Source organism: Lynx rufus, unplaced genomic scaffold, assembly GCF_022079265.1.
Source record: "Lynx rufus isolate CCGP_SWC_20201006 ecotype Redwood Valley unplaced genomic scaffold, mLynRuf1.p SCAF_27, whole genome shotgun sequence".
Lineage (NCBI taxonomy): Eukaryota > Metazoa > Chordata > Mammalia > Carnivora > Felidae > Lynx > Lynx rufus.
This window is the reverse complement of record NW_025814842.1, coordinates 3,330,820-3,344,663: the sequence shown is the minus strand read 5'-3', so window position 1 is coordinate 3,344,663 and position 13,844 is coordinate 3,330,820. Positions and strand designations below refer to the sequence as shown.

General features: G+C 62.9%; 1 protein-coding gene across 1 annotated transcript in view; it reads right to left on the bottom strand.

Annotated features, from left to right (window-relative positions):
* Positions 1-13,844, bottom strand: part of SDK1 (sidekick cell adhesion molecule 1) — a 157,952-nt gene that overhangs the window by 52,145 nt on the left and 91,963 nt on the right. Inside the window, exons 17-19 of the mRNA XM_047089469.1 lie at positions 12,324-12,459; positions 10,782-10,841; positions 8,759-8,860 (exon numbers count right to left, since the gene is read on the bottom strand). Of these exons, the coding sequence (XP_046945425.1) occupies positions 8,759-8,860; positions 10,782-10,841; positions 12,324-12,459 (298 nt within the window). The remainder of the gene's footprint in view (positions 1-8,758; positions 8,861-10,781; positions 10,842-12,323; positions 12,460-13,844) is intronic.

Here is a 13,844-nt window from a genome sequence, read left to right as displayed (position 1 = left end):
TCCCAGAGGGACAACTGCGGTGCCTGGACAGCCAGGTGGGCCTGGGACTCTGGCTGCCGTGGGTACAGTGAGGACAAGCTACTGGGGTGTCAGGGCTCCCAGAGATCACCCTGCCCGGACCCAGTCCAGGTGACTCCCAGGGTGCAGCCAAGGGCACGGCCGCTCCAGGGAGGGAGGGGGGCGGTGAGGGGGAGAAAGGTCTGCCGAGGGAGGGTGAGCTCCGTGACTCCTCGGGGCACTTTTATATCCGTTTGGAATGTGACACACGTTCCGCAAAAACCCGGCAGAATTTGTCAAAATGATGGCAAAGTTCCTAAGAATGGCTGAGAAGTTCTGTAGGACAAAAAACAGGACGAGCGCCACTAAACAGGAAGAACGCGTAATAAAGGGGGGGCGGGCGAGGGGACGGCGGCACCAGGGCATCGGGAGGAGAGGTCACGCGGAGATGGTGGGATCGGAGCGACGTCTCCGAAAACCGACCCCTGAGAAGCTCACTTTGACCAGGCACCCAGGCCGATTCTGGAGGCGTTGGGGGGCGTCTGGGAGAAATGAAACCGTGAAAATCTGGAAGGCAGTCTAGCTAGACGCGGGGCTCCTGGATGCAAGCGGTGGTCCAGCACGTCCAGGGGCCTGACACACAACGGGAACACAGGGAAATCAGCAACGAACAACAGAAAAGGGAAAGCGTGGGCCACCAGCAGGGTGGAACGTGACATCCCTAATGTAAACGGAGCCCTCACACGTCAGCCCGAGAACAGGAAGCCGGTGCGAAACGGCACCGCCTACAGTCACGGGCAGTTAATGGCAGAGCAGTGACTTACAGGCCCGAGGACTGAACAACAGCGACATAGATTTTCTCCTAACAAACGAGGCAGGACCTAAATGTGGATGCAGAGAGGCCACGAGACCCACAACCTGGTCGCCACTAAGCGGGGTGTCAGTGTGTTTAGGTTCCTCCAAGCAAAAATCGCTCATGTCCTTTGAGCCAGGGGTTCTGCTTCTAGCGTTTTCCCCCAAGGAGAGAACCAGAGAGGTTTTAAAAGACTGGCAACAGTGTTCACAGAGGGTTTGTTTGAGACCGTGAGGTCCCGCACCCAGCGCCCCATGCCAGCGTCCCCCGTCGGCAGAACAGCAGGAAGAACCCGAGAGGTTGTTTGCGAAGGTCCCCTGCCAGCTGGACCCGGCCCGGGCCTGCCCCATCCGGTACCACCGGCCTCGTTCAGGGGAGGCGTCACCCATGCAGCACTGAGCCCCGCTTGCCCGCTCCCCCAAACCCCTCGCACAAACACACCATTCACCAGATCCACACGTGACCTGGCCAAAACCACGAGTCCCAGCTCCTTTGAACCAGCTTGCAGCCCCCAAGCCTCTCCTGTGTGGAAATTCTGGAGTCCCCGCTGCTTCCAGCCCCAGGAGGGGGCTACCGATGCAATCCCAGACCCGGTCTGGAGCCACCCCTGCCGGACCCCGATGCAAAGGGCAAGATCTGGAGAAGCCTCGGGAGGCTGGGAGGGGGTACTTTGCCCCCCACCGAAGGGCTGGGCCCAGAGACCCTGCGACATCGGCTGGACCGGCGGGGCAGAGAGGACAAGTGCACCCCGAGCGTCTGAGGGCTCAGCGGGCGTGGAGGGGTCTCCTAGCCTGTCCTGAGCGGGAGCACGTGTGGGCTCCACTCAGCCTCCGTGGATGGGAGGGCGGCACACATAGGTTAATGCGCGCATGTCCGCAGGAAGGTGCCGGGGCGCTCACGCAGGGAAGGAGACGGAGCACCCAGACTTGGGAGCGTATGTGGCCTCTGTGCCGGGGCACCGGGACACAGGGGCTGCGCCGGCCCGGCGGCCCCGACCCCCCGGGGACGGCTCTGCCTCGGGCCTTCGGTGTGCCAGGCCTGTCTGCAAGTCCACGGGGATGGGGAGGCTGGGAAAACCAGTGCTGGGCTCTCCACAGTCGAGGCAACGGAACAGGAGGTCCAAGAGGAGACTTGAAGGTTTGGGTGAATGTCCCAGCTGGGCCCCCGCTGAGCTACTGCCAATAGCCCAGCTGTGTCGCAGAGCAGCCCCCACCCCCAGGCATCACCAGGGCCTTCCCTTTCATCTCTTGTCCCCCAGCAGCGGGAGGGCCTCGGGAGCGGGCGGTGCTTCGGGCCCCGGGGTCATCCCATTTTACAGGATGGAAAACAGAGACCGGAGTAGTAACCGCCCAAGGACCTGCCTTGCATGCTCCCCCACACGCGTGCCCTTCTGCTCTCCTCTGTGACACAGGGCAACTCCCGAAGGCCAGAGGGGCTGCTCAAAGCTCTGCAGGGTTTTGATTTTGCTCTTGGACCCTGGCAGAGAAGCGTCTGTCCGGGGCCAGTGACACCATGGTCAGGCCAGGGGAGGGTCCTGGGCCTGGTGGCTGGACCCCTCCTGAGCCCGATGCCCATATGCAAAAGAGACGGGTGGCTTTCCCCCTGCAGGACGCCGTGGGGCCCGAGCTCCCGAGCCCACCCTGCCCAGAAGCCCTCGGAAGCAGTGACCCGCCAACATCTCTGCACGGCGATCTCTATGATGGCAGCTTTTCACGGCAGGAAGTGAAAGGTGAGGCTGACCTTGTGTTTCCTCCCCCGGAGCAGGGCTGCTTCCCCGAGAGGCCCCTGCACACGCACTCCTCCCCTCCACGGCAGCCCGCCTCGCCCCAGGCGCCCACGGCTCTCCTCCTCCCGCGTGTCCGGTGGTGGCTGGAGCCCCAACGGGATCATCCGACCGCACACCCGGGTCACAGTGTCCGCCTGGCCTCTGTGGACTCTGCAGCGTGCCCCGTGGTCCTGGAGCCAGACCGCAGTCTCTGGGCCCATGGCCAGGCCCTGAGCATCAGGTGTGTCTGGGCCGTCAGCTCAGGCCCAGGCCGAGCACTTGGCTGCCTCAGTCACTTTCTGGGCCAGAACTGCTCCCGGCCGACATCTCCCCGTCAGGGTTCCACTGGGTGTTCTCTCCTCTGCCATGACCAGCTCGGCGCTCTAGATGGGCTCGCGTGAGTTTGGAGAGGGACTGCGTTCTGTCTTTAAAACTGGGCGGAGGGGCGCCTGGGTGGCTCAGTCGGTTGGGCATCTGACTTCGACTCAGGTCATGATCTCGGGGTTCGTGGGTTCAACCCCGTGTCGGACTCTGTGCTGACAGCTCGGAGCCTGGAGCCTGCTTGGGATTCTGTGTCCCCTTGATTTCTGCTCTCCCACCCCCCACTTGTGCTCTGTCTCTCTGTCTCTCAAAAATAAACATTAAAAACAAAACGAAACTGGGCCGAGGCTCAGAGGGGAGGCAGAGCTAGAGGAGGTCAGGAGCGGCTCAACTTGCCCCACCCCTGAAGGGCAGGTGGAACGACAGCTGTCCGTGCGTCCCTGGACCAGGGCGCCAGGCCAGGAACCTCTCGTTCTTCAGTCTCACCGGATCTTCACCATGACCCTGTGACAGAGGCCTCGGGAAATCTAACCCCAATCCACAGGGGCTCTCGCGACACCCCCTGCCTCCCAAATAAGGAGGCCCAGTTGGAGCCCACCAGCGGCAGGGACGGGCTGCAGCAGACAACAGCAGAGCCGAGCGGGGGCTGCTGGGCTGGCGGGTCGGGGCAGGTGCCGACGGGCTGAGGGGTCCCCCCGCTGTGAGAACGAGTGCCATCATCCCCCTTTCCTGGCTGCAGGAGCGGGAGGGTCCTCTGCTGCCACGACCCCCACCATCACAGGGGGAGCAGGTGCTCCGGCCCCACGGGTCACCCCCAAGCGTTCATGATGGGATCACTTCTTCATCAGAGTGGAAGAGGATCTCAATGGAAAGCCCTGGGCTTCGTTTGGGGCCAGTCAGGTCTGCTCTGCTGAGTTTTGTGAGAAGCCCTCACGGTGTCGGGGCTCCTGGGCTTCTGTCCTCCCTGAACGAACAGCGGCCGCGGGGCAAACGGGAGCTGGGGCCGAAGCCTGCCCTCTGGGACCTCCGCGTGTGTCCCTGACCCGGGGTCTCCACCCTCTGGGGCGCCGCCTGCTGTCATTTGTCTCTGGTGTCCGTGCCTCTGAGCTGGGCTGCTGGCTTCCCACCCCCCCCGCCCCCACCCCCGCCCGCCCACAGTGCTCCAGAGTCCTGCTGTGTTCCAGGCAGAGTCCTGAGGACGTTGGGGTGAATCGGACGGGTTCTCTGCTCCGTGGGGTGCACAGACACAACGCAGACGGGAAATGCAGGAGGCTGTGTGTGCAGCATGTTCTGGGACAGGGTGGGGAACACAGCGTCTGCCCGCAGAGACGGGGAGGCAGCTACTCCCCCGAGGTGCAAGCCCCGAGCCCGGGCCGTAGGAAGGCTGGGGTCTTCCCGGGGACGGGAGGCGAGAGCAGGGATTCTGGGAGGCAGAGCTGGTGTTCGCCCCAGGGGAGAGTGGCCTGGGAGGCCTGGAAATACAGGCGGGGCTCGTGTGCCCGGCCCTGGCCCAGGGCAGGAGGGCAGCCTGATTCCGCAAGTGGGGGCCCATCCTTGAGTGCCACGTGTCTCGGAGGCCAGGATGTGGGCTCCTTTCCGGAACTGAGGACACAGAGAGGGGCCTGGAGATTCTACTAGGGATGACGGGAACAGCAGCCATGCCACGGCGTCCCCAGACGGGGCTCTGCACCTCTCCCAGGGAGAGTTCTGGCCGCTTGGCAAACTCTGCCACCAGTGCTGTGCATCCTGCTACAGTGAGCACCCATTCCCCTGGGGATCCTCCCTCCCCTTCGGTCCCTGCGCTTCAGGTACAGGTGACATCGTTGGCTTTGCGGACCTCAGGCCATTGGCCACAGCGTCTGGTATGCAGATGGGTCATAAAGGCAGGCTCGGGAGAGCCAGTGGGTTTCCCCTGTGGGCGCTGTTGAAGGCAAACTCCCTTCCTGCTGCCTGGAGCTGCAGGGCCACTGAGATGAGAAGCCTGCCCAAGACAGGAGCAAACAGGAGAGTGGAACCAACAGGGGACAGCATTCCAGCTTGTTAGGATGCTGGATCCAGCCATGCCTGAACCCGTATCCGGGCTCTTCAGCTGTGTTCTGTTACGTGAGTTAATAAATGATTCTTTCAGCTTAAGCCTGTATGCCTTGGGTTTCTATCTCCTGCAAACTGGAGTCCCTGCTGATGTATTATCTTTATCGATTTGTAATGCCCAGGCTCAGAAATCAATCTCAACAAGAAATTTCCTCAAAATCACCTTGTCTCCATGAAATGAAACAGACTTGAATATTATACATTTGGGCTAGACTGAGACTTTTGACTCAAAACACCTTGCTTTGCAGATGAGGCCCGGCAAGTCGAGTGTCTGACCCAGGGTCTCAATCATCTGTTCACAAATACCGACCGGCCCTGTCTGTCACATTTCGCACATTCATCCCGTGGGCGGGACAGACGAGTCAGGGGCAGAACCGGCATGAGGACCCAAGTCGCCTTAGTCTTAGCTCACGGCGTTCCCCTCTGCTCCGTGATACCTCAAGGCTGGGCCCAGAGTGGTTAAGTGACTTGCCCGTGGTCACACAGCCAGGTACAAGGGACGGACTCCCCTGCGGCCCCAGGGCACCGAGAAGCCTGCTTCCCCGTCTTCTCCACCGAAATACCAAACGCCCTCCCATTTCATCACCTGGGGCCGTGGTCCTGCTCCTTCCCGAGTCCCAAACCTTAGGGCCCAGACCCTGGTCAGTGCCCGTTTCCCTCCGACACAGGCAGGCAAGTCTCACCCTTTCTCCTCCGGGGTGCACGGCACCCCCTCTCCCGGTGTCCGCCCGCCCTCTCTGCCTCTGTGTTGTGTCCTCGGGAGGCTGGAACCCACATTATGGTGGAAGCAGCAGAGACACAACCTCCCTCCCTGCCGTCACCCATCCGAGGTCGTGCGGGGAGAGCAGACCCGTGGGGCCACGTGCCTGGGGGTTTTCACGTGTGGCTCCGAGGGGAATCCCCTGGCACAGAGCCTGCACCTTGGCACTTAGCGGGCTCGTCTGGTCCCTGTCCCCGCTGTCTGCCCGGGGGAGGGAAGGGGTGGCCTCCCAGCACCCTGGCTGCCCGCTTCCCAAGGGTTCGCTCCTGCACCCTGCGTCGCTGCCCTCCCCTCCCCTGTGTCAGGAAGAGCGCTCCGTGGAGAAGCACGGCCACCGCACGAGGGTGCCTCGGGCAGCAGAGGTACGAGGGTCGCGGCAGTCAGGGGCAGATGCCGCCGTCACTCGTCGCTTTGCTTCAGGATGAGGCATCACGGATTAGCCCTGCCCCCCACTTACTCCCGCCCGCCCTGAGACACGAATTCCATCCATCCATGGCAGCTGATGCGGGCACCTCCCGGTGCCAGGAGTCCCTGAAGTTGCTCTCCTGCCTCATCCTCATGGGGGTTTGGGGGCCTCTGTTTGCAGGACGGTAAAGGCGTTCGGGTCCCCTTTGGTCCTAAGCTCAGGACGAGGAGCATCTTGAGACGCGTGGTCGTGGTCCCGTGAAGAGGAAGCCAGGCCAGTCCCATCTGACGAGGGGAGGCAGAGGTATTCGCCGAGCGCCCAAGGGCCCGGGCACAGAGGGAGAAACGTGGAACTCTTCCTGCGGGGGGTGTCGGAGAGCTTTCTGGAGAAGAAGCCGCTGGAGCAGGGTCCAGGGCTCCGGGGGAGCAGTGCTGCACACACTGCATACAAGTCCGCTTGGGGACTTTAAAGCCCTTCCTGGTACCTCCTGCACGTGCCCTTGGCAAGACAGCTGGCTCTCCAGAGCGTGTGCGTGGGGCCAGATGGCCCTGGAGCCCGGGCTCGGTGGCTTAGAGCCTCCCTTTCCTGGGGGTGACGGGTCCAGGAGGCTGAGGCCGGGCGAGGTGAGGAGACAGCATGGGGCGCAGGTGCGTGAGGGGCGAGGGGGGTGGCAGGACTGGCCTGGAGGGAAGGGCCGGGGCGGGGACCCCTCCCGGAGAGGGGAGCGAGACAAGGGGCCCGGGCCCCGCCTGCGGCCTCCTGCCCACCGGGGCTCGGCGTCAGCCCAGCGCCGCTGGAAAATCCCCGTGCGCCATTATTCACAGCGGCTCTTCTCCCAAAACCCAAACGGCGGCGACAACCCAAGTGCGCGTCAGCGGATGCAGAGAGAGAAGACGCGTGTGCGCACAGCGGGATACTCCACAGCCACGAGAAGGAACGAGGGGCTGAGATGTGCTACGAAACTCGAAAACGCGTTCAGTGTAAGAAGCCAGGCACAGGAGCACAAACATCGTGGGATTGATTCCACTCGTATCAGACACTCCGAACGGGCGAAACAGGCTTCAGTGGGGGTGGTGGTGGGGGGGGGGTGGGCAGAGGAGAGGGGAGGGACCGCCGGATGGCGAGGGCTCGGCTCTGGGAACACGGGGCTCCGCACACGGCCGGCGGTGAGGGCGGCACAGCATCGTGAACGTGCCCCAGGCCGCTGAGCGGCTGGGACGGCGGAGTTTACGTCGTGTACAGCTGACCACGGCCCAAGACAAGCCGACGGGCCACCGCGGCATAGAGCGCGGAGCTGGGCTTCCGGGCCGTGGTGACGTGGCCGGCCGACACGGCTCCCGGCGCCCACCTGCCTCCCTCCCCGGCCGCAGCCCTTTCCCTGAACGTCTGCCCTGGTCTCTGGGTTTAAGGCTCTGCCTCTAGCGACCCCCGGCCTCGGGTGCAGCTAGAGCCAACGAGGGGGAGGGAGACAAGGGGCCCGAGGCACCACCGATCCCAACTGGCTGGCCGTGCCCTCCCTCTACTCACCCGCCTTGGTGACCCACGTGGGCCCAGGTGCCAGAATAGGACTGGAGCCCCACGCTTACAGGCGGCGGGTGCCTCGTCCCCTCCCTGCCCGTGCTCCTGCCTGGCCTCCGTGTGCTCCTGGGAGGCCAGGGGCGTCTGCCCCGAACTCCGACTGCCCAGCCCCCACACCGTCGGCTCTGAGGAACCCGTGGGGACAGATGTGAAGAGAGGCCAATGGAACCTGTGCTTCAAGCATCTCTTTCCCTCATCCCTTGCTTGGCCTTTCCAGAAAAAGCCTGCCAAGTTAGGCCCCTGGCGCTGCCATCTGCCATCTGCCATCTGGTTTAGGACTGTAACCTCTCCGAATTGCGAAAGGTCACCTGACGCGTTTCTGTGGGCGGGCCCAGTGGCCGGACCTCCTTCTCCGAGCCTGGGGCTCTGTGCTCAGGGGAGTTCTGGTGGTTCCCGGCCCAGAGCACGGCCCGCTCACTGCCCCCACAGATCCGAGCCGGGTTCCCCCAGCAGAGGAGGAGGAGAGCGGGCAAGGGCCCTCGGGCCGGAGGGGAGGCAGGGGACGGAAGCCCGAGCCGATCTCAACGCGACACGATGCCTCTACGGAAGGGACAGCCCTTGAAACAAACTCAGGATCCACGCCTTATCTAAAAAGGGTACGAGCAACGATCCGGGTGGCTTTCCGAGGCCTGAGATGGGGCCATTGCCAGGAGGTCAGGCTGAGGCCCAGCCAGGGACCGAGGGCGACAGAGTACAAGCATCCCCTGCAGATGCCAAGGTCCCCACACGCCCGGGTGCCCATGCAGGCCGCAGCCTGTCTCCCCTGGAGCACGTCCTGGTGAGCGGGAGGGCTCCAGATGCCAAACAAACCGTCGGGCCTGGAAGCAAGACCGGGAAGCATCGCCCCGGCCGTCGGGACTTTCCAGCCCTCGGCAGATCCCGACTTGCCCAGCGGTGACCCGGAAACCTCCCGTCCGCCAGCATCACGCTTGGCACCCGAGAGCGCCAGGCCAGGCCTCTCGGAGCTCAGGGGCGCTGGGAACTTACCGGCCTCGCCGACAAAGACCTCGACGGGCGCGCTGGCCGGGCTCTCGCCGATGATGTTGTAGGCCGTCAGGACGACCTCATAGCGCCGGTATTTCTTCAGATCTACGGGTCAAAGGAGACAGCGGTCAGCTCGCCCGGGCCCGGGCCCATCTCCCCGCCTGAGAACCACACCGAGGGGGCGGTGCCACCCGGGAGCCGCGGGGGCACGTCACGAGCGTTTCCTTCCTCCTCCTTCCCTGGCCCGGGACTAAAGGTCACCCTGTGCAGCCGCAGAGACCCGTCCCACTTGCACTCAGGGTAAAGGCAGCAGCAAGGCCCCCTTCGGAGGAAAGAATCGAGGTGACAGAGTGTGACGTGGGCTTTGCCGCTGGGTCCAGAATCTCTGTAAGAACTGACAGAGTGAGACCCTGGTGGTTAAAAAGGAAATACATTGGCCTCGGAGTCTTTAACAACCACATCCTGGGAAGGGAAGGGTGTGCGAAGCCACGTATATAGGATTACACAGGGCACGCGGCCAAAGCAGCCGACCTTTGAGCCAAAACATTCTGGAAGGTTCTCCCGCTGGTGGATCTTGTTTCGTCACAGCCTGGCTTTCCCGAAGCCCAACGTGCGGGTCTGACCCCCTGAGTGAGTGGTGACTCGCGCCAGGCTTCGTATCATGCCTCCTAGCGAGCCGCCGGTCAGCAGAGGTTCGAAGCCTCAGGACGCCGAGTTCCTTCCACCCCAGCTTCACAGAGGTGCCCACCGGGCCCGGCAGGGGCCTCTCCCCCACTCTTAGCCTTGCCGAAGCCCTGATGCCTCGGAACCCACCGCCGTAGCTTGTTAATGTCCACCTCGGGACCGTGGGGCTCTTCAGTGTTACCTGAGACAAGCCAGGGCGTATGTGGACGGGGTATAGTGGGGGCCCCTCTCTCGCTTCAGAACCCAGACTGAAAAGGCCGGAGCGAGGTCCGGCCGGGAAGCCTCATCTCTGGAACCTGGGCTGCACCTAACCCTCTGAGCTGATCCTCAGCCTGGGACGTATTACGTGCGCACAGGGAACCAGGCAGTAGATGGGGACACGGGGCAGATGACAGACGATGGGGTGTGTTTGGGGCGTAGTGTGGAGGAGGAGAAAATGGCTCGCCTGAGGCCTGCCCGGGCACTACTGGGATGCGATGGGATGGCACCGGTAAGCCCTGGGAGAGCACCCCCCTTGTACCCACATTCCAGTCCAGGGAGGCTCCCTGCACAGAAGGGGGTCCCATCGGGGGCCCCCTCGGCCCCACATTTGGACCGTGAGACCCTCTGAGGACCAGGAACACAAGGACAAGTGACGTGGTGCCACCAAAGGGAAGGGGCGATGGACGGACGGATGGCCAACATGGGCCGAGTGCACGCGGTGGGGCGCCGCTCAGCCTTGGGAAGGAACAGTGTCTCGAGCAGGCTCCGGCAGGGACCGAGCTCCAAGGGGAAGGGGACAAGGGCTGTGTGGTTTCGCTAGTATGTGTCCCCGAGGGCTCAGACGCAGGGACAGAAAGTGGAAGGTCAGCGCCAGGGGCCGGGTGGGAGGACGAATGTCCATTGGGGACAGGGTCTCACTGTGGGAGAGAAAGGAGCCCTGGAGGCTGGCGGTGACGGGCGCACGCGGTGGGAGCAAGCTGACGGCTCTTGAGCCTCACGTTTCCCAACAGCTAAGATGGTAAATTTTATGGATATTTTATCACAGTTAAAAAAAGAGGAAGAAGAAAAGGCCACAGAGAGCCAGACGGGAGATCTCGCTCAACCTGACCTTCCTTTCCGTCCCAAAGTCAAAGACCCGCTGTCAGGAAAACCCCTTCCCAGCCTCAGTTTCTAGAAGTTTCCTTTCCTGTCTCCCTGATGGTTTTGGTGTGTTGAGAACAGCGTTTGAGAGGGGAAATTCCAGAAATTAGAGGCGTTAATCCAAGCTGCTTTTCACTGGGTCCACCGAGAGGCCAACTGGCGCTGGCCCCGGCCTGCCCCGCGGTCACAGCGCCTCCTGCTGAAGGCGGCGTGCACTTACGTGTTAATTCATACGTCGTTAACGTGGAGCTGCTGTTCACGGTCTTGAAGCTGCTTTGGGCTATTAGGGGCGAGCAAGGCAGAAAGGCAGTTAGCACGCGGGGAGCGGTTATTGCAAACGATGGGCCGCGGAGACGGAGGGGACGGCACCTCGCGCGGCAGCCGCTGTGCCTCCCACGCTGCCCGTCCAAGGGCCACAGAGACCACGCAGTCCTGAGCACTTCCTCAGGGCTCACCAGGGCAGGGGGCGGGGTGGGGGGGAGTGGCCTGCACTTCTTCCTGCGACAGCCAGGTGCCCGGCCCGTGACAGGTGGGGCCTGCGCTTACCCTCTGATTCAACGCATCGGATTAGAATCTGCCACAACAGCACAAACAACACTAGAGGAGACGGGAGACGGGCTTCTCCCAGGGTGCCGACTCTTCCAGACGCCCCGCGGCAGGTACGGCTGTCGGCCTGCCTGTGCTCAGGTAAGAGCCCCGCTCTGATGCGGGCCGGCAAGCCACAAACCAAGAGCACAAACCAAGGACCCAACCACATCCTGGCTCCTTTTATTTTGTTGTTTCGAATCTGCTACAAAGCCCGGGGGGGACGCTGTCTGGCCATCAGCAGGGAACACCTGTGGGGTGGGGGCGGGGTGGCCAAGAGCCTGGGCAACAAATGTCACTTCTTCCTGTCAGCACCACGCCTGGGGCGGGCAGCCTCGAGCCGCTGTGGGTCCGCGGCCCTGCGACCCCTTGGTGGTCGGTGGCGGACAGCGGGCATGTGGTCTCCGAGCGGCACGCTCTGAAGCCACAAGGAGGTTGAGGGGCCAGAAGTACCTTCTGGGACACCATCTGGGGGACGCCTTCTGACCCCCTTCTGAGAGAGGAGGATGGGAGAGAGCAGCGGCCTTTCCAGAAGTTCCAGAAGCTGCCTCTGCCGCTGTTGCATCCAAGTCCTAGCCCGAGCCAGGGGTACCGGGAGCAGGGGTGAGCAGGCGGACGGGCCCCGGGAGAGAGGAGGCGCCACTCCACGTGAGGGCTGTGCGTGCACCGAGGCCGGGGAGCCCCCTGAATGGACCCCATCGGGCAGCGGCCAGCGGCGCGATACCCCCGGAGGGCCCGGCCGGTCTCCTCCCTCCCGGCCACACCCCACCGGCCTGACGCGCCAGGGGCTTGGGTGAGGCCGTCCAGGAGCCCCTCAGCTCTTCCCGCCTCCTGACCATTTAGCTTTGCAGAGGCCCTTGTGAGTCACGCCTTCCCTGGTGTCCTCGGTGAAATCCGTCTCCGGGGCAACCTATCTCCCGGGACTCCTGCTCCGCGAAGCCTCCCCGGTTACCCCCCCCCCCCTGTGTTTTCCACGAGCGAACACCTCTCTGCATGCCGGGGCTGCTGCAGGGACCCGTCCGCCCCAGTGGCTGCGTTCACCGGAGGCAAGCGGCATCTCCCCTGGCCCTTCAGGGCATTTCCCACCATGCCTTGCATGCAGAAACATGCACACTGGTCCCCCGGGGCCCTCGCTGCCTGCCTGGGAGCCTCCTCCGGGAAGGGGAGAGCGTCTCACCTGTGAGCTCGGCCCGTAGAGCCGAGGGCGTTTTGAGCGTCTTGGAGGCCGTGGCTGAGGAGGCCTCGGACTCCAGCTCCCGGTAGTAGATCCGGTATCCCTGGAGGAGGCCGTTCAGGCTCTCGTCTCTCGGAGGCTGCAAATACATCACGGTCAGCCCACCGGAGCGGTCTGGCGACCTCGGCTTCAAGTTGAGTCAGCCAACAGCACTGGGGCGGGGCGGGGGGGGGGGGGCGTCACTGATGCAAACAGGCGGCTCTTGGTTATTTACGAACAAAAGGGCCAGTGCCACATTCACGCAGAGGAGCACAGGGGACCCTGAGGCAGAGGGCCAGGCTGTGGAGCCTTCTCTGAGGGCCCAGGTTTTCTGGTGCTGGTGTGTGAGCACCGGGCCTCGTGACCCGCGTGCAGCCTGTAGGAGCCCCCGTGGGCAGGGGAGCACGCCCAGGTCGCAGAGGGGCGAGGGAGCTGCCCGTTGCCTGGTGAACCCGGGACTCACGAGAACTACGCACGCAGCCCGGCTCTGCCTCATCCACGGGCTGACCCCACCCTGTCCCTGACGGCCACCTGGGCTTGTGGCAACCTCACTGCCCCCCACCACAGGCTGCTCTGCATGCCAGGTCAGCCCCACTCTGCCCTGACTCAGACCTAAGCTGGAGCCCCTGGGCGTCCACCCCCCAGAGTCTGCTGGCATGTGACGGGCCCGGGGTAGGCTGGGTGCCCATCGCCCTTCAGACACCCCGTGGAATACGAATGGCGGTAAGACAGGCCCTGGGCTCAGAATTTCACCCCCACTGGGATCCGCTTCTCAGCCAAGGCCCGGCCCACATTCTCCCTCCCATCAATTTCTGTCGATTAATGAGTATGGGGACGGCTGTAGCAGCCACATGCCAGCCAGGGGGCCAGGGGCTCTGGTTCTGGTGTTTCCTCTGGGATACTCAGCAGATAAGGACAAGAACCACCCAAGCTGTGGCCAGACAGACGGACAAAGGGCACCCCAGGACCCCTGGCTGCAGGGTCACGAAGTCTGTCTGGGGACAGGGACGCAGGGCGATTCCCCGTGACCCCTACACAGGCACTGTCTATAAGATGTCACCAGCGCCTCAGGAAACACTGTCCTGGTCCCAGAGTAGAGGCCACAGCTTTGTTGTAAGAAAACCCCATTGTTGTGGTGGGTTGAACTGTGTCCCCCAGAAAGACACGTTGGTATCCTAACCCCCATTACCTGTGGATGCCGCTTTCTTTGGAAATAGGGTCTCTGAAGATGGTGAAGGTAAGAGGAGGTCATATTGCAGTAGGGAGGGCCCCAAATCCAATGCCTGGTTTCTTTTTTGGAGGGCAATTTGGCTTTATTTATCAAAGTTTTCAATGCACTTACTTTTTAATCCAGCGATTACGCTCTTAGAAATCTACCCTACATTAATGTTTGCAGATATGTAGTCCTGAGTCCTACAGATACAAGCTAAGGCTACCAGTCCCCCCAAACCCCAAAACAAAGTATCTCTGGGTCTTTTCAGTGAC